Below are 18202 nucleotides of genomic sequence, written 5' to 3'. Positions count from 1 at the left end.
TCTCCCCGCCGGTACAAGCCAACGCCCACCACAAACGCATTCGCGCCCCAGCCCTACTCAATCGTTCCACCATCCCCGAGGGACGCTCACATTTCCCCCCCAGCTACTGGCCCTCTCTTGCTTTTCCGACCTGAGGGCAGGTAGCAGGTCTCTCCGTCCCACCCTCACCATATGGCCGCCCACCCAGAGCATCGCTGGGGTCGGTGTCCTCCGCCGCGGACAGGCAGGCAGAGGCAGCCAGGGCGCACCTGCGCCGTGCCAGCAAGAAGCCCCCGCGGCAGGCCCCCGGCGCCATGGCGGCAGCCAAGGAGGACGGCGGCGTGCAGGTAAGGAGGCTCCGCACCTGCCCCGCGGCCCGGTGCGCTCGGGAGGGACCGCAGGGTGCCCCCTGGGGAGGAGTAACCCCTGCTCCCCTGCGGGCTGCGCTCGGGAGGGACGCGCAGGGTGCCCCCTGGGGAGGAGGAACCCCTGCACCCCTGCGGGCTGCGCTCGGCAGGGACGCGCAGAGTGCCCCCCTGGGGAGGAGGAACCACTGCACCCCTGCGGGCTGCGCTCGGGAGGGACGCGCAGAGTGCCCCCCTGGGGAGGAGGAACCCCTGCACCCCTGCGGGCTGCGCTCGGGAGGGGAGCTCAGAGTGCCCCTGAGCAGGAGTAACCCCTGCACCCCTGCGGGCTGGCCGTAACCTGCGGGGTGCGCTCGGGAGGGGAGCTCAGAGTGCCCCTGAGCAGGAGTAACCCCTGCACCCCTGCGGGCTGGCCGTAACCTGCGGGGTGCGCTCGGGAGGGGAGCTCAGAGTGCCCCTGAGCAGCAACAGCCCCTGCACCCCTGCGGGCTGGCGGTGACCTGCTGGACAGCAGCTCTGCGGAAAAGGAGTGCTGGTTGGGAACCCGTGAGCCAGCAACGTGTCCTGGGGTGCGACCAGAAGAGTGTGGCCAGCAGGTCGAGGGACGGTCTCCTGCCCCTCTGCCCTGGTGAGGTGCCCCCCGCTGTGTGCTCCTCAGTTCAAGAGAGACAGGGAACTACTGGAGAGAGTCCAGTGAAGGCTGCAAAGACGCTGAAGGGGCTGCAGCATCTCCCTGATGCGGAAAGGCTGAGGGTCCTGGGGCTGTTCAGCCTGGAGGAGAGCAGCCTGAGCAGTGCCGATCTAGAGGATGGGGCTGGGTTCTTTTCAGTTGCGCCCAGTGGCAGAACAAGGGGCAGCTGGGCACAAACTAGAGCACAGATGGTTTCACTTAGACATAAGGAAACACTTCTTTGCTGTGAGGGTGCCCGAGCCCTGGAGAGGAGCAGATGGAGTTGTCTTATGAGGTAAAATGTGGTGAAAGAGAAGAATGTCTTCCTCGTGTCCATAACTCTTTAGTAAAAGAGATCCCAAGTTTAAGTTTCAGCAACTGAGGCTTAGGTTAGACATTAAGAAGATATTTGTAACCAGGCACAGTTGAACAGACTGCCAAAGCAGCTTCTGAAGTGGGAGATCCCAAACCCAGCCAAACTTGCTCCAGGATGCCTTCCTTCTCCATTGCTTCATCGTCACTGCCTCCTGCCACACGGCCACTCTCCCTGCTTCAGTCTCCCGTGCTCCTGCCACTGCACCTCCACGCCTGGTTCTGCAAGTCCAGCACCAATGGGAAGCATTTTCCTGTGGTGTGCAGCCCTCTCTGGCAGCTGCAACAGATTGCCAGGGTTCTGCCTGCTGCACTGCACAAAACCTCTGCTGGCATTCTAAGGGCCAGGAGACAGTCTTGAGGAAGTCCTAGTACCACTCAGCTTATGTCCTATAGTCTTACCTTCAGACCATCGAGGGTCACTGAGCATTCCACTTCAGCCTTACAGCCTCTTGGAGAGGTTCTTTCCTGGGCACCAGTGACTGTGCTGAGCAGCAGAGCCACAGATGACTTGTCACTTAAAAGCTATTGAAGCTTCTAACTGCTGCAAGTGTGTCAGTGTTAGATCCATTTCTCTTTCTTCTTTTGAGACTTAATCTCACTGCTGAAACACTTGTGGGCCACTGCATCTGAACAACTTGGACAGGAGAGCTTCCCTGTGAAGGACAATCCAAGCTGCATTGTATTGAGGGGTGTTCTTTGTTGATTTCAAGGTGTGACTGGAACCTGCAGAGTGCAAAGGGGTAGTGCAAACATGCAGGCAGTGTGTCAGTGGGGTGGGTGAGCACAAACCAGACTGCCACACTGCACCGTGGAAGTGCTGCTCCTCTAAACCCTGCTGCAGAACTGAAACTCAGGTCTGTGATGCTCTGGAGGGGTTTTAATTTCTTTCTTTATGTTTTTTGTAGGACAAGTTACATCCAAGGAATCTCATTCCAGAGCTTTGCAGACTGTTCTATGGCTTAGGCTGGGTAACAGGAACTGGTGGAGGAATCAGCTTAAAACATGGGTAAGTAAAGGTGGAGAAGAAATAAAGTGGTGGTTAGAGACAGGGTGGCTGTGGTTAGAACAGGGTGGCTGTGATAGGGGTGGGAGAAGGCAGTGCTGTGAAAAGAGTTAGAAAGTCAGGAATAAGCAAGCAAGTGGAGGGGGGAATGAACAGTACCCCAGAGGTAAGCTGCAGAAGGGAGGGAGCTGGTCTGAGTTAATCACTGCAGTTGTCCAGAGGAGAGGCAGCTGCTGGGCTGTCCATTTCCTGTCTTCAGTTTAGGTGAATAAAGTTGTCTTGAAGGAAGAGTGTGCTCTACCTGCTTCAGTTCACTGGGGATGGGATTTAGAGGGCCTTCCTCCAGGCACCAAGCTTTCAGATGCCGTCCGTAGAGCAGAGGAGTCCCACCCTTGACAGTTTGCAGGCAAGAAAGGATCTGCTGGAGAGAGTGAAGAAGGGACCTACTATGATGGCTGGGGGACTGGAACAGTGCTGTGTAGAGAGACTTGAAAGCCCTGGGGGCTGTTCAGTCTGGAGAAGAGAAGGCTGAGAGGGGATCTGATCAGTATAAGTATCTGAGAGGTGAGGGTCAGGCTGGAGGTGCCAGGCTCTGGTGGTGCCCAGTGCCAGGGTAAGAAATGACAGGTACAAGATGGAACCCAAGAGCAGACAGTTCTATACTCTGGAGTCTCCTTCTCTGGAGACTTTGCAAACCCACCTGGACATGTTCCTGTGTGACCTGCCCTGGGTGACCCTGCTCTGGCAGCGGGGTTGGACTGATGATCCTTCTGTCTCCGTGTCTGTAACTGGATTCAGTGTTCACTAGATGTCTCTGTGCTCCTGGATTTGCTCTGCTCCTGTTGGCACTGAAAGTGATTTGCAGTTGTCTGAGATGATCTGGGGTTGGGCATTGTTTGTTTTTTTTTTTTTTTTGCTGTTTTTGCTATTACTGAAAATACTTCAGAAAATGCCTTAAATTAATTTTCATTTAAAGCCATTTTTAAAGGCTTTGTTCATGTAAACCTGACAAGGTTTACCTGAAGAAGATGCTTTTCTACTTGAATTTCAGTCCTTTAGTTGGATTGGCTTCAGTGTTGTCAATAAAAATAGATATATAAATGCATTAAAGCCCTACACTGCACAGGTAAACCCCGAGAGCAATTGCACTGCAGAACAGCACAGATAGCTCATTTCACTGTAGTGCTCTGGAGGTTCTTAACTGCAAGTTCTGTCACATCTTCTGTCAGAGATCAGTGTCTGCTGCAGTTTCTCGTGGTCTGTTTTCCTTTGGCATTCTGGGGATTGGGGATTTTTGCAGGAGGAGGCTGAGTGCTGTTCTTTGTAGGAGAAGTAAGGCTGTGTCTCACTGAACCATAAAGTGGCTCAGGCTGAAGGGATCTCGCAGATCATCCACTCCAAACTCCTGCCACAGGCAGGGACACCTCTCAACTAGACTCAGCTGCTCAAGACCTCATCCAGCTTGGCCTTGAACACCCCCAGACAGGAGGCAGCCACAGCCTCCCTGGGCAGCCTGTGCCAGAGTCTCAGCATCCTCCCACTGAAGAACTTCCTCAGCTCCAGTCTAACCCTCTGCATTTCCCCTCTGATTTTCCTTAGGAATGAAATCTACATTGCTCCCTCAGGGGTCCAGAAGGAGAGGATACAGGTATGTCCAGCTGCAGTCCTGTCTGGGAGCTCAGCCTGGGGTGGATCCAAGCACTTCTGCTTTGGGTCTTGTTTCTGACAAGTCAGCTGCTTGTTCTGCTGTTGGCTGCCTTCTTGAAACAGCAGAGGAGTTTGCCTAGCACTGCACTCCCACAGCAAACCAAGATGCTTCAGTGCCTGCTCTGGATGATTCTCAGTGGTTTCTTGGATGATTCTCAATGGTTTCTTGGCTCTGGCACAGCAGGCTGTGAGATTTGAACCTGTCTGAAGTCCAGCTTTGTCCTTTACCAAGCTTGGCTGGCTTTAAAGCTGTCTGGCTGTGGCTTCAGGTCACTCTGGCACTACGCTTAGCTCTTATTTGGTTTTGTTTGATGACAAATCATGGTTTTGATATTCTCAGTAATGTGGTGGGTTCTCCCTGGGAAAAGGTGACCTCCCTTTCCAAAAAACCTCCAAAATGTAAGTGGAGGAGAGATTGAGCATAGAATGGGTTGGGTTGGAAAGGACCTTAAAGATCAGCGAGTTCTAAACCCCCTGCCATGGGTAGGAACACTTGACTACACCAGTTTGCTTAAGGCCCCATCCAGCTTGGCTTTGAACACTTCCAGGCTTGGAGTCTCCACAACTTGTCTGGGCAACCTGTTCCAGTGCCTCACTACCTTCATCACAGGCAAGAATTTCTTCCTGCTGCTTAATCTAAATCCAGCTTCTTCCAGCCACCCCCACTGGTTCTGCATGCCCTGGTAAAACTTTGTCACATGCAGGACAACTTTCCCAGAGCCTTTTCTTCTCCAGGCTGAGCAGACCCAGCTCTAGACCTGAAGATCAGCATCAGCCACAGGGAGCACTGTGGGGAGGGGGATCACAACCCCAGGGAGGATCAGCAGGTGGAGTCAAGGTCACCTGTGCCATTTTCAGCTGCATTAGCAGCGAGATTTGTCTCTGTCAGTTAAACCCCCGGGACTGCTGATGCCCCCAGGGTGCTGTAAGCACACCATGGCTGCACATGACTGACCTCAGGATGAGCCCCCAGCTCCAAAGGGCAGAGGTGTGTTCCCTAAAGGCACCTCACAGTCCTTCAGGAAGATGGCAAATATCTGCAGGGTGAGTGTCAAGAAGGGGCCAGGCTCTGTTTGGTGGTGCCCAGTGATAGGGCAAGGGGCAGTGGACACAAACTCGCACCTGGGAAGCTCCATCTCAACATGAGGAGAAACTCCTCTGCTGTGAGGGTGCTGGAGGCCTGGAGCAGGCTGCCCAGGGTGGTTGTGGAGTCTCCTTCTCTGGAGACTTTCCAAACCTACCTGTGTGCCCTGCCTTGGATGACCCTGCTGTGGCAGGGGAATTGGACTGGATGATCTCTGGAAGTTCCTTCCAACTGCTAGCATTCTGTGATGCTGTGAAGCACAATTCTTCAGGCCCTCACAGGTGACTCTTTCCTTACAGCCAGAAGACATGTTTGTGTGTGACCTGAGTGGACAGGACATCAGTGGTCCCCCCGTGCACAAGAAGCTGAAGAAGAGCCAATGCACACCGCTCTTCATGAATGCCTACAGCATGAGAGGTGCAGAGCCAGTGCCCCTAGATCAGCAGTGCCTGCAGCAGCCCCTGCACAGCTTCATATTCAATAGCACAGCCCTCAGACACAGGAGCTCCAATCACACAAACGTGGCTCAGACACAGCAGCTCCAAGCACACAAACATGGCTCAGACACAGGAGCTCCAAGCACACAAACGTGGCTCAGACACAGGAGCTCCAATCACACAAACGTGGCTCAGACACAGCAGCTCCAAGCTCACAAACATGGCTCAGACACAGCAGCTCCAAGCTCACAAACATGGCTCAGACACAGCAGCTCCAAGCACACAAACATGGCTCAGGCACAGCAGCTCCAAGCACACAAACATGGCTCAGACACAGCAGCTCCAAGCACACAAACATGGCTCAGACACAGCAGCTCCAAGCACACAAACGTGGCTCAGGCACAGCAGCTCCAATCACACAAACATGGCTCAGACACAGCAGCTCCAATCACACAAATGTGGCTCAGGCACAGCAGCTCCAATCACACAAACATGGCTCAGACACAGCAGCTCCAAGCACACAAACATGGCTCAGACACAGCAGCTCCAAGCACACAAACATGGCTCAGGCACAGCAGCTCCAAGCACGCAAACATGGCTCAGACACAGCAGCTCCAAGCACACAAACATGGCTCAGGCACAGCAGCTCCAATCACACAAACATGGCTCAGACACAGCAGCTCCAAGCACACAAACATGGCTCAGGCACAGCAGCTCCAAGCACACAAACATGGCTCAGGCACAGGAGCTCCAAGCACACAAACGTGGCTCAGACACAGCAGCTCCAAGCACACAAACATGGCTCAGGCACAGCAGCTCCAATCACACAAACATGGCTCAGACACAGCAGCTCCAAGCACACAAACATGGCTTTACTGATTTATGGGTGTGCAAAGGGTCAGCTGTGGTAACCTCCTCTGAGCCTCGTTCACCTCCTTGTTTTTGTAGGCAGCTCCAGCAGTGAGCCACAGAATCATTAAGGCTGGAAAAGCTCTTTAAGACCACTGAGCCCAACCATAGCCCAGCTACCATTACCACTAAACCATGTTCTGAAGAACACCTACAGCTTCTTGAACGCCTCTAGGGCTGGTGACTCCTCCACCTCCCTGGGCAGCCTCTTCCAACCCCTCACCACTCTCTGAGGAAAGAATTTTTTTCCTAATGTCCAACCTAAACCTTCCCTGGCACAGGGAATGTCTTCATGAGAAGGACACAGAGATGTTGGAGTGAGTCCAGAGGAGGCCACAAAAATGATGCAGGGGCTGGAGAACCTCTGTTATGGGGGCAGGCTGAGGGAGCTGGGGGTCTTTGCATGGAGAGGAGAAGGCTCCAGGAGGACTTTAGAGCTGTCATCCAGTAGCTGAAGGGATCCTCCAGGAAGGCTGCAGAGGGACTTTTCCTGAGGGTGTCTAGAGGCAGGACAAGGGGGAATGGTTTGAAGCTGAGGCAGAGCAGGGTTAGAGTGGAGCTGAGGAAAGTTTTTCAGTAGGAGGCTGCTGAAACTCTGGCACAGGCTGCCCAGGGAGGCTGTGGCTGCCTCTTGCCTGGGGGTGTTGAAGGCTAGGCTGGATGAGGCCTTGAGCAGTTGAGTCTAGTTGAGAGGTGTCTCTGCTGGAGCAGGCACTCTGAGGTGCCATTCAGGCTGAGCCACTCCATGATGCTACAGGATGAGTTAGCTCTGTCCATGCCATTTCCTTGATGAACACATTTTCAAATTAATCCTCAAGATGCTTTTTTGTTTCTTGCTGTGTTTTTAGGGGCAGGTGCAGTGATCCATACTCACTCCAAGGCTGCTGTCATGGCTACGCTTCTGTACCCAGGGAGTGAGTTCACCATTACTCACCAGGAGATGATCAAAGGAATCCAGAAATGTACCTCAGGAGGCTACCACCGGTATTGCTCTCTGGCTCTGTGTCAGGCTATTGCCATTTAACTTTGTTTTATCCAGGCAGAAGTCACTGCAGTTGAGTGTCCAAGTATGTAAATGATTTGTGGGAGAGCAGCTTTAGGGAAAGCATCTCGGGGGTCCTGGTGGACCACAGGATGCCCATGAGCCAGCAGGAGGCTCTTGTGGCTAAGAAGCCAAGGGCATCCTGGGGTGCATTACAAGTGCTGTGTGAATAGGCCCAGAGAAGTTCCTGCCTCTCTATTCTGCCCTGCTGAGGCCACATCTGGAATACTGTGTCCAGTTCTGGGCCCCTCAGCTCAAGAAGGACCTCAGGGAACTGCTTGAGAGAGCCCAGCCCAGAGCCACCAAGCTGCTGCAGGCAGTGCAACATCTCCTGAGAGGCCAGGCTGAGGGAGCTGGGGCTGGGAGCTTGGAGCAGAGGAGCCTGAGGGCTGCCCTCATTGCTGCTGCTAAAGGTGTGCAGGGCAGTGTGGGGAGGATGCAGCAAGGCTTTGGTCAGGGGTGTCCAAGGACAGGACAAGGGCTAAGAGGTGCCAGCTGGAGCAGAGGAGGTGCCATGGGGGCAGGAGAGAAAACTTTGTCACTGTGAGGGTGCTGAAGGCCTGGAGCAGGCTGCCCAGAGAGGCTGTGGAATCTCCACCTCTGGAGACTTTCCAAACCCACCTGGATGTGTTCCTGTGTGCCCTGTCCTGGGTGCTGGTGCTCTGGCAGGGGGGTTGGAGTGGACGATCTCTGGAGGTGTCTTCCAGTCCCCAACATTCTGAGTCTGTCAAAGTATTAGGAAGAAGAAGACCTCTGAGTTAATCAATCCTTGGCTTTCCCTAAGAGGGTCTTAAGCCTGTGGAAGAAATCTGAGATAAAGCCTTGTCCTGTCAAGGCTGTTGTGGCCTGTTGAGCTTGAGAAGCCAAGGAGCCCTGCCCTGACACATCTCTCAGGAGCAGAGATGTTGCACAGCCTTGCAATGTTCCGCTGAAACCAGGGCCAGCCAGCACTGGCTTGGATTGATAAGGTACAAACTACCTTTGGATGGACTTCACTTGGCATTGCCTGTGCTAGTTCAGGGCATGTTAAGAGAGTGGAGGATTTGAGATTTGCCTTGACAGCCTTTGAAAGCAACCTCACATAAGCAGCTCATTAGAGCTGGAGTTATTACTGTTCAAGGGTGAGCTCTGAGGTAAGTGCTGAGTTATTCCAGAGTATGTGTGATGGCTTGTTGGGAGGACTCCACCCACGGAGAGCTGAGCTGGGATCTGCAAACAAGGTTTATGTAATCCCTGACAGGTAGAGAAGAAATGGAAATGCTGCATTCTTTCCACTTTTTGATGCTGAATTTTGTAGCTCTCTGTTGCCCTTTGGCAAGGGAGCCTGCGGCGTGTCTGCTGTGGGAGCCTCTGTTCCCTTTGGCTGACTTGCCAGCTCTGCCTTCTTGTCAGCAGGGGAGGAGGGTTTTGATTGGGAAGGTGGTGAAAGACACCTCTGGTACTGAGTTGTCCATCAGCACTGGTTGGAGAGGAAAACATCCAGCAGTGGTGTGTGTTGGGTATGTGCTTGGAATTCTTAACCATTCCTCACTGTTAGTCAGGAGACAGCACTGATTTCACAGAACCACTGAACTGTCAGGGCTGGAAGGGACCTCAAGGACCATGTAGCTCCAACTCCCCTGCCATGGGCAGGGACACCTCACACTAGATCACCTTGCTCAGAGCCACATCCAGCCTGGCCTTCCACCACCTGCCTGGGCAACACAGAACTTCCTAATGTCTAATCTCAATCTGCCCTCCTCTACCTTGGATCCATTCCCCCCAGTCCTATCACTACCTGACACCCTAAAAAGTCCCTCCCCAGCTTTCTTGCAGCCCCCTTGAGACACTGGAAGGCCACAAGAAGGTCTCCTCAGAGCCTTCTCTTCCCTAGACTGAACAACCCCAACTCTCTCATCCTGTCCCCATAGCAGAGCAGCTCCAGTCCTCTGATCATCCTCATGGCCCTTCTCTGGACACCTTCCAGCACCTCCAGACCTTTCCTGTCCCAGGGGCTCCAGAACTGGACACAGTGCTCCAGGTGGGGTCTCAGCAGAGTGGTGCAGAGGGGCAGAATCCCCTCCCTCACCCTGCTGCCCACACTGCTCTGGCTGCAGCCCAGGCTCTGCTTGGCTCTCTGGGCTACAGGTGCACACTGCTGGCTCGTGTTGAGCTTCTCCTCCACCAGCACCCCCAAGTCTTTTTCTTCAGGGCTGCTCCCAAGCCCAGCACTGCCCAGCCTACACTGGTGCCTGAGATTGCCCCAGTGCAGATGCAGGACCTTGCACTTGGTCTTGTTGACCCTCATGAGGTTGGCTTGGGCCCAGGCCTTCAGCCTGTGGAGGCCCCTCTGGATGAATCCCTTCCCTCCAGCTGTCAGCCAGAGCACCCAGCTTGGTGTTGGTGAACTTGCTGATGTGGTTTCATAGCTCCCAGTCATCCTCTGCAGTCCTCTTGATGCTGCAGAACAGCAAACCAATGGAAGCTGCAGACTCCAGGCTTCCTAAGGAATGTAGAATGTTAGAATCCTTTAGCTTGGAAAAGACCTTCAAGATCATTGAGTCCAACCATTAACACTGTGCCACCAAGTGCACCCCTGAGCCATACTGCCAAGCACCAGGGGTGCTTTGAAACATCCCCAGGGTGAGAACTGCATCACCTGCCTGGGCAGCCTGTGACAGTGCCTGTGAAAAATCCTTCCTCGTGTTCAACCTAAAGCCCCCCTGCTGCAGCATGGTGGCTTCCACCTTCCTTCAGGGTATCAGCTGGGTGATTAATCCATGGGGTCTGATTGATGGGAGAGCCATACCCTTACTTTCCACTGGTCTCGTGCTCTGCAAGGACCCAGAGCTGTGCTCAGAGCCCCCCCAGGCTTGTTCCACTGCCTGGCCTCACGCAAGGTTCCCTGAATTCCAGAGAAATTTAGGACATTCTTTGCTTCAGTATTGACTGCTCAGAGCAGCCCTCAGTAATCTCAGACATTGGAGGGAGGAAGACTCTGCACTGGTCAGTGAGGACTGGGTTAGAGATGACTTGGGTGGAATGAAAAGGCACAAACCCTTGGGCCCTGATGGCTGCACCCATGAGTGCTAAGGGAGCTGCTGATAGTGTTGCTGAGCCACTCCATCATTTCTGAGAGGTCATGGAGAGCAGGGGAGGTGCCTGAGGACTGGGAGAAGGCCAGTGGCACTGCAGGGTTCCAAAAGGGCAAAAAAGAAGATCCAGGGAACTCCAGATGAGTCAGCCTCACCTCCATCCCTGGGAAGGTGGTAGAGCAGCTCATTCTGGAGGCCATCTCTCACTTGAAAGGAGAAGGGAATGAGGAGCAGCCAGAATGAATTCACTACGGGGACATCTTGCCTGGCCAATCTGAAAGTCTTCTGTGAAGGCAGGACCAAATGCATAGGTGAGGGGAGAGCAGTGGATGGTGTCTACCATGGCTCCAGGAAGGCTTTGGAGACCATCACAGCCTCATAGGTAAACTCAAGAAGTGAGCAAGATGATGAGACCACGAGACAAGAGGTCCCACCTCAGTTTAAGGAGACACTTCTGTGTGGTGAGGGTGGTGGAGCAATGGAGCAGGCTGCCCAGAGAGAGGCTGTGGAGTCCCTTCTCCAGGGAAGTCCAGAGATAGCAGTGCTGGGGGTGTGCAGGAGCTGCTGGGCCAAGTGCTGGGCTGGTTGCACAGCGCAGGCTGAGTGCTGCACACGTGTGGCACATCAGGTGGTTCCCTCCAGCCACTCAGGGGAGATGCCAAGTGGCTGCTCAGGCAGCAGCAGCCCAGAACAAACATCTCTGTGTCCTTGGCCATGGTGCCCACAGTGGGGGAGGAAGCAGCAGGACAGGAGGCTTGTGCCGAGTGTGTGTGTGTCTGTGTGAGCAGCTGTTGGGAGTGCTGCCAGCACAGGGCTGTACACTGCTCACCAGTCCTGCACTGAGCTGCGTCAGGGACTGCAGGAACCAGGAGGGGTGGGTGTCAGGGAGAGGGTGCCCAGAGAGAGGACAAGGAGCAACAGGTCCAACTGGCACCCAGGAGGTTCCACCTCAAGATGAGGAGAAACTTCAGTGTGGTGAGGGTGTTGGAGGCCTGCAGCAGGCTGCCTGGGGAGGTTATGGAGTGTCCTCTGGAGCCTTTCCTAAGCCACCTGAGTGTGTTCCTGTGTGACCTGCCCTGAGTGCTCCTGCTCTGTCAGGGAGGTTGGACTGGATGACCTCTGGAGGTCCCTTCCAACCCCTACACTCTGGGGTTCTGTGAGTACAGAATGGGATCTTTCAAGAGTAAGGCTGATGATGGGTTGGGTTTAGCTCCATCAACCCTCTCTGGGAGTTTTCCAGGAGAGTGCTGCAGGTGGGATAGTGAGGAGTGTTTGCTGGCCTGAAGAGGAGGCTTGCCTTTGGCCTCAGCAGGAGGAGAATGGGATGTGTCCAGCAGCATCACAGGATATTTCCATAGGATGGTTTGGCTCAATCTGGGCTGCTTACATTTTCATCAGACCAAAGAGACCCCAGGTCTTTGGCTGGCTTAGAGTCCTCCTGGGGTTTCATGGGCATTAGTCCTGGATGAAAAGCTCAGGGTGATGATAGGAGTCCATATTTACACCTGCCTCAGGCTCAAGCGAAAAGCAGAACCTACTAAGTCAATCTCTCCACTGAAGTCAATCTCTCCACTCAGTTGGCCTCACTAGCAAAGACTCCAGATCTGATTTGGGTGATCAGAATAGGTCAGTCCAAGCAAGCCTGAGCAAACCAGGGCACTTCAGTGTTTTTTTGTGGGCAGCCCTGGCCTTGCAGGCTGCTGGGGGGGAGACCTTTTGGGTGTTCAGGATGTGCTGTGAGCTACAAGCCAGGTTATTTTCAGCACTGCTGTCTCTTTGTTTCATTCAAGTGCTGCTAGCACTCACTCCTGAAATCTCCTTGTGATCTCCAGGATGGATTTCAACCTGAACTGGGGACTTATTACAACCACTTAGACAAGTTTCTGCCAGTGTTAATTAAGATTCAGGCAATGCCAAATATCCCAGTCCTCCTTCAGGTGAAGCTCTTGGGCAGGTTGCACTGAGGAGCATGCATCATCTTGCCTCTGGAGCTGGGCTTCTCGGCCTCACTGGAGATCACTTGTAGCCCACTGATGACTCTCTCACAGACTGCTTTTCATCTCTTCATTCTGCTCTCTATTAACGTCTCTTAGCAGGGCAACCTCATTTCCAGGGGCTTTTTGCTCTCCAGCAGACAGCTTCATTTCCTCCTCCATCTTGTGATCCTTTGAAGTAATGTGAGGTAAAGCCTGTAGGTGATGCCAGGGCATGATGGGGAGAGCCTGAGAAGGCTGTCAGGGAACCCAAGAGCAGAGTGATGTGTGAACAGCTACACCCAACACATGGAAGTGGTAATTCTTCCTGTGTCCCAGAGGTAGCTCAGGTTTTGCCAGCACAGCAAATGTTTGGGTGTGAGAGGAGTACCTGGATGCTCCTCCAGCACAGAGTGTATCTGGTGAGCCAATGTGCTGAGAACCTGCTCACTCCTGGTGCAGGATGATTCCAGAGCGGTAGGGGTTGGAGGGCACCTCCTGAGATCATCCAGTCCAACTCCTCCTGCCAGAGCAGAAGCACCCAGGGCAGGTTGCACATCCAGGTGGGATTTGAAGATCTCCAGAGGAGACTCCACAACCTCTGTGGGCAGCCTGCTCCAAGGCTGTAGCAGCCTCACAGTACAGAAGAGTTTTCTCGTGTTGAGATAAAGTTTCCTGTGACTTAAGTTTGTCCACTACCCCTCCTCCTGTCACTGGGTACCACTGAAAGGAGCCTGGCTGCATCCTCCTGACAGCCACCCTGCAGAGATTTGTAGCCAGTGCTGAGATCCCCTCTCAGCCTTCTCTTCTCCAGACTAAACAGCCCCAGGGCTCTCAGCCTTACCTTGTCTGAGAGATGCTCCAGGCCCTTCATCATCCTCATAGCCTCCATTGAACTCTCTCCAGCAGATCCCTGTTGCTCTCTTGAATTGAGGAGCGCAGAACTGGACACAGTATTCCTGGTGTGCTCCTGCCAGGGCAGAGCAGAGGAAGAGGAGAATCTCTCTAGCCCTGCTGGCCACACTTTTCTTAATGCGCCTGAGTACTCCTTGGCCACCAGGGAACATTGCTGCCCTTGGAGACATCTTGTTACTGACCAGCACTGCCAGGTGCTACTCTGTGGAGCTGCTTTCCAGCAGGTCACTCCTCACCTGCCCTGGTGCAGGGGTTGTTCCTCCCCAGGTGCTGCACCCTACTCCTACTCTCACTGAACTTCATGAGGTCCCAAGTCCCCAGCCTGGCTGGGTCTGTCTGAATGGCAGCACAGCCTGATGGGTGTCAGGCACTCCTCCCAGTTTGGCACCATCAGCAGACTGGCTGAGGGGACACTCCCATCCCTTCACCCAGCTCGTTGGTGAAGATGTTGGACGAGGCTGGACCCAGCACTGACCCCGGGGGAGCACCACTAGAAGCAGGCCTCCAGCAGGACTCTCTGCTGTCGGTCACAGCCCTCTGGGCTCTGTTGCTCAGGCAGTTCTTGATCCAGCTCTCTCTCTGCTCTTCTGGATGGCACTTCCTGAGCTTTGCCCTGGGGGTGTTACAGGACAGTGCCAGGAGCCTTGCTGGAGGCAAGGCAGGCAGCATCCACGGCTGGCCCTGCAGCCAGCCTTTTGGCCAGCCTTTCTGAAGGAGGAGTTTCCTGCATCCAAAAACAGCTCTGGTCTGGAATCCACCATCCATCTCTCTTCCAGCTATGACGACCTGCTGGTGGTGCCCATCGTGGAGAACACGCCGGAGGAGCGGGACCTGAAGGAGAGGATGGCTCGCGCCATGGAGCGCTGCCCGGACTCCTGCGCCGTGCTGGTGCGGCGCCACGGGGTCTACGTGTGGGGAGAGACGTGGCAGAAGGCCAAGACCATGTGAGTACGAGGTGGCATGGAGCAGCTGTTGCTCTTGTGCCTCACTGGGTCAGGGGCCTTCCAGTGGGGTGCACTTCCCACCCACGGACAAGGAGCTAGCACGGGAAGTTCTGGTCTCACTGCATGTCTAGGCAGCTTTTGGTTACCCTGAATCTGCCTCTTGGCTTTCCCTTCCTGTCACTGCTGGCTCATAGGCTTGCAGAGGTTTTCATTCAGGTGGACAGGTTCCTCCTCATGAAACCTGCAGGCAGTCTCTGCTTTTACATGATACCTGCCAACAGAATCCCAGAATGGCTCAGGCTGGAAGGGACCTCAGAGCTCATCTCCAGCCTCCTGCCGTGGGCAGGAACATCTCTCAACTACACTCAGCTGCTCAAGGCCTCATCCAGCCTGGCATTGGGCACCCCCAGGCAGGAGGCAGCCACAGCCTCCCTGGGCAGCCTGTGCCAGAGTCTCAGTGCTCTACTACTGAAGAACTTCTTCCTCAGCTCCACTCTAACCCTGCTCTCCCTCAGCTTCAAACCATTCACCCTTGTCCTGTCTCTAGGCATCCTCAGCAAAAGTCCCTCTGCAGCCTTCCTGGAGGATCCTTTAAGCTATTGGCAGGCATCTCTGAGGTCCCCTGGAGCCTTCTTCTCTCCAGACTGAACACCCCCAGTTCCTTCATCCTGTCCTCACAGCAGAGCTTCTCCAGCCCTTGGATCATCCTTGTGGCTCTCCTCCTTTTAGTGTAGCATTCTCTAGTTCCATTTGGGGAATTTATTTCTTCATTTACTGATGGATTAAACAGGGAAAATGCTGGGCACTTTCCGTGGAAGCAGGTGCTCAGAGGACTGTGTAGTCAGCCTGTCACACTGGGGGGGTGAAGCTGCAGGGAGAGAATGATTGGTTGTCAAAAGAAGTGGTGAAACTGGAGGCTGCCTTGACACTGCAGGGTGCTCTTCCCTCTCCTTCCAGGTGTGAGTGCTACGATTACTTGTTCGACATTGCGGTGCAGATGAAGCAGCATGGACTGGATCCTTCCAAGCACCCAGCAGGAGAAAATGGGATTGTGTGAATGGCAGTGTCCGTGGTGTCCAGGTGTGGATTCTTTCTGTGCTAATCTGTTTGCAGGGAGAGGCTACAGCTGACAGTGTCACCTTAGCCTGCTTTGCCCCTCAGGGACCTTCAGTGGTGCACATCTGCCCCACTCCTTTAGCACCATGGGCACGTCTGCTGAGACCATCCTCCCGTGCCCCACAGTGCAGCAGAAGGCACTGCATTAAGAGTGGAGCCTGTCCTGTGTATGTCTCAGCACCTGTGGAGAGCGTGGGGTGCAGCTGCCTTTGCTAACTGAGCTCTGCAAGCATTACCAGAGAAGGGCAGTGGAGAAGACAGCCCCAGGCCTTGTGAGCTTACTTCTGCAAAGCTGCTTCAACACCAAGCTTGTTCTGCAGCTGGCAGGAGCAGCTTTTGGGTTCCATCTGTCTGAGTGGGCATTACTTAGATGGTGGCTTGGGGTTTCTCCTTGCCTTCAGCAAAACTGGTTGTAAGTTGCTGAAGCTGTTGATTCCTGCCTGCCTCAAGCAGCACACCACCCTGGTGCTGTCTGTGGATGCAGCAGTGCTCCAAGGGCTGGAGGTTTCCATAACTGACATTTTACACAGAGCTAATGTGATCAGAATCCCAAGTAGGGGTTGGAAGGGACCTCTGGAGATCAACCAGTCCAACCCCCCTGATACAGCAGGTCTGCCTGGAGCTGTTTTTGTAGGACTGTGTCTAGGGAGGGGTTTGGAATCTCTCCACAGAAGGGGAGTCCACAACTTCTCTGGGCACCCTGCTCCAGGGCTCCAGCACCCTCGCACCAAATGTTTCCTGATGTCTGAGTGAAACCTTCTGGGTTCTGGTTTGTGCCCACTGCCCCTTGTCCTGTCGCTGGGCACCACTGACAAGACTCTGGCCCCAGCCTCTTGCCCCCCACCCTTTAGTTCTTGCTGAGCATTGCTCAGATCCCCGCTGGGGCTGCTTTTCTGCAGGCTAAACAGCCCCAGAGCTCTCAGTCTCTCCTTGTCAGAGATGCTTCAGCCCCCTCAGCCTCTTTGTCGCCCTCCACTGGCCTGTCTCAAGTAGTTCCCTGTCCCTCTTGAACTGAGCAGCCCAAAACTGAACCCATTACTGTGGCCCCATCAGGGCAGAGTAGAGAGGGTGGAGAACTTCCCTGGACCTGTTGATTGCAGTCTTAATGGCCCTCAGGATCTCCAGGGTCACGTTGCTGGCTCTGGTGAACCTGTTCCCCATCAGCACACTCAGGTCCTTCTCCACAGAGCTGCTTTCAGGGGTTCAGGCAGTACTTCAGATGAAGGAGTTCACAGAAGCAGTACACAGCTCAGCGTGGCAGGACACAGTGCTGGTGTCATGCTTCAGGGGCTGGGAGCTTGCAACTCAGCAAGTCCAGAGATAGCAGTGCTGGGGGTGTGCAGGAGCTGCTGGGCCAAGTGCTGGGCTGGTTGCACAGCGCAGGCTGAGTGCTGCACACGTGTGGCACATCAGGTGGTTCCCTCCAGCCACTCAGGGGAGATGCCAAGTGGCTGCTCAGGCAGCAGCAACCCAGAACAAACATCTCTGTGTCCTTGGCCATGGTGCCCACAGTGGGGGAGGAAGCAGCAGGACAGGAGGCTTGTGCCGAGTGTGTGTGTGTCTGTGTGAGCAGCTGTTGGGAGTGCTGCCAGCACAGGGCTGTACACTGCTCACCAGTCCTGCACTGAGCTGCGTCAGGGACTGCAGGAACCAGGAGGGGTGGGTGTCAGGGAGAGGGTGCCCAGAGAGAGGACAAGGAGCAACAGGTCCAACTGGCACCCAGGAGGTTCCACCTCAAGATGAGGAGAAACTTCAGTGTGGTGAGGGTGTTGGAGGCCTGCAGCAGGCTGCCTGGGGAGGTTATGGAGTGTCCTCTGGAGCCTTTCCTAAGCCACCTGAGTGTGTTCCCGTGTGACCTGCCCTGAGTGCTCCTGCTCTGTCAGAGAGGTTGGACTGGATGACCTCTGGAGGTCCCTTCCAACCTCTACCACTCTATGAGCCATTCTAAACGTGCTCCTTAGCCCCTGCATCAGGCTGAGCTGGTACAATGGCTTTCATGTGCCTTTACCTGTTTCCTGTGACTAAGTCCCTGGGTTTAGAGCAGTTTCACTTTACTGCTGTCTCTCTTCACAGGTTTCCTTCCTGCTGGTGGCAGCTCCAGACTCTCCCTCACGCTGTCAGCACCAGAAGGTGGTGCTGATTGACAGATGTGAGCAGTCTGGCAAAACACAGCCAAGGAAAGGAGACTTCACCAAAACAAAAGCTGAAGGATGCCTGCTACTTCTGATTCCTGTCAAATGCTGCAGGGGGAGAGATGAAAATCCATCTGCAAAACCAAGATTTTGGGAAAAAGCTGCAGAGAACTGATCTGACATTTATGTGCTTTAAAAATACACATTTCAGAAGCATGCACTTGTTCAGCCTGCTCTGTTAGTGCACCATTTGACTTGTTCTAGCTGGCAGCTGCTGAAGGATATGGTGGCCTTTATTCCTGGGGGGGAAACAGGGAGGACCACCCTTTAATTACAAGTCAGATACCAACCCTAAAGCCTGGCTTCAGCTATTGGTTCTTTCATGCCACAATCCAGCCTGCAGCCTCTGTGTTTTGAAATGTTCTTAACTGTCATTGTCATGAATAGGAAACAGAACTACACAGCTTGCATTTGGAA

The 18202-nt window shown here is 54.2% G+C and overlaps 1 protein-coding gene across 3 annotated transcripts; it reads left to right on the top strand.

The window, feature by feature from the left end:
- Nucleotide 1: 1 nt before the first annotated feature.
- Nucleotides 2-17941, top strand: APIP (APAF1 interacting protein). Of its 3 annotated transcripts, none has more exons than XM_064152177.1 (8): nucleotides 13-326; nucleotides 2295-2395; nucleotides 3992-4040; nucleotides 5483-5600; nucleotides 7378-7513; nucleotides 14310-14477; nucleotides 15435-15557; nucleotides 17667-17941. In XM_064152177.1, the coding sequence occupies exons 1-7, from the start codon at nucleotides 294-296 to the stop codon at nucleotides 15532-15534; spliced, it is 705 nt and encodes a 234-aa protein (XP_064008247.1). In that variant the 5' UTR covers nucleotides 13-293; the 3' UTR covers nucleotides 15535-15557; nucleotides 17667-17941. The 3 variants fall into 3 exon arrangements, with proteins under 3 accessions (XP_064008254.1, XP_064008247.1, XP_064008252.1); XM_064152182.1 differs by lacking the exon at nucleotides 13-326 and adding an exon at nucleotides 1275-1309; XM_064152184.1 differs by lacking the exon at nucleotides 15435-15557 and having other exon boundaries at nucleotides 2-326.
- The last annotated feature ends 261 nt before the right edge of the window (nucleotides 17942-18202 follow it).

Source organism: Pogoniulus pusillus, chromosome 1 (assembly GCF_015220805.1).
Source record: "Pogoniulus pusillus isolate bPogPus1 chromosome 1, bPogPus1.pri, whole genome shotgun sequence".
NCBI lineage: Eukaryota > Metazoa > Chordata > Aves > Piciformes > Lybiidae > Pogoniulus > Pogoniulus pusillus.
Note: the sequence above shows the minus strand (reverse complement) of the source record. Positions and strands in the feature narration are given on the sequence as shown.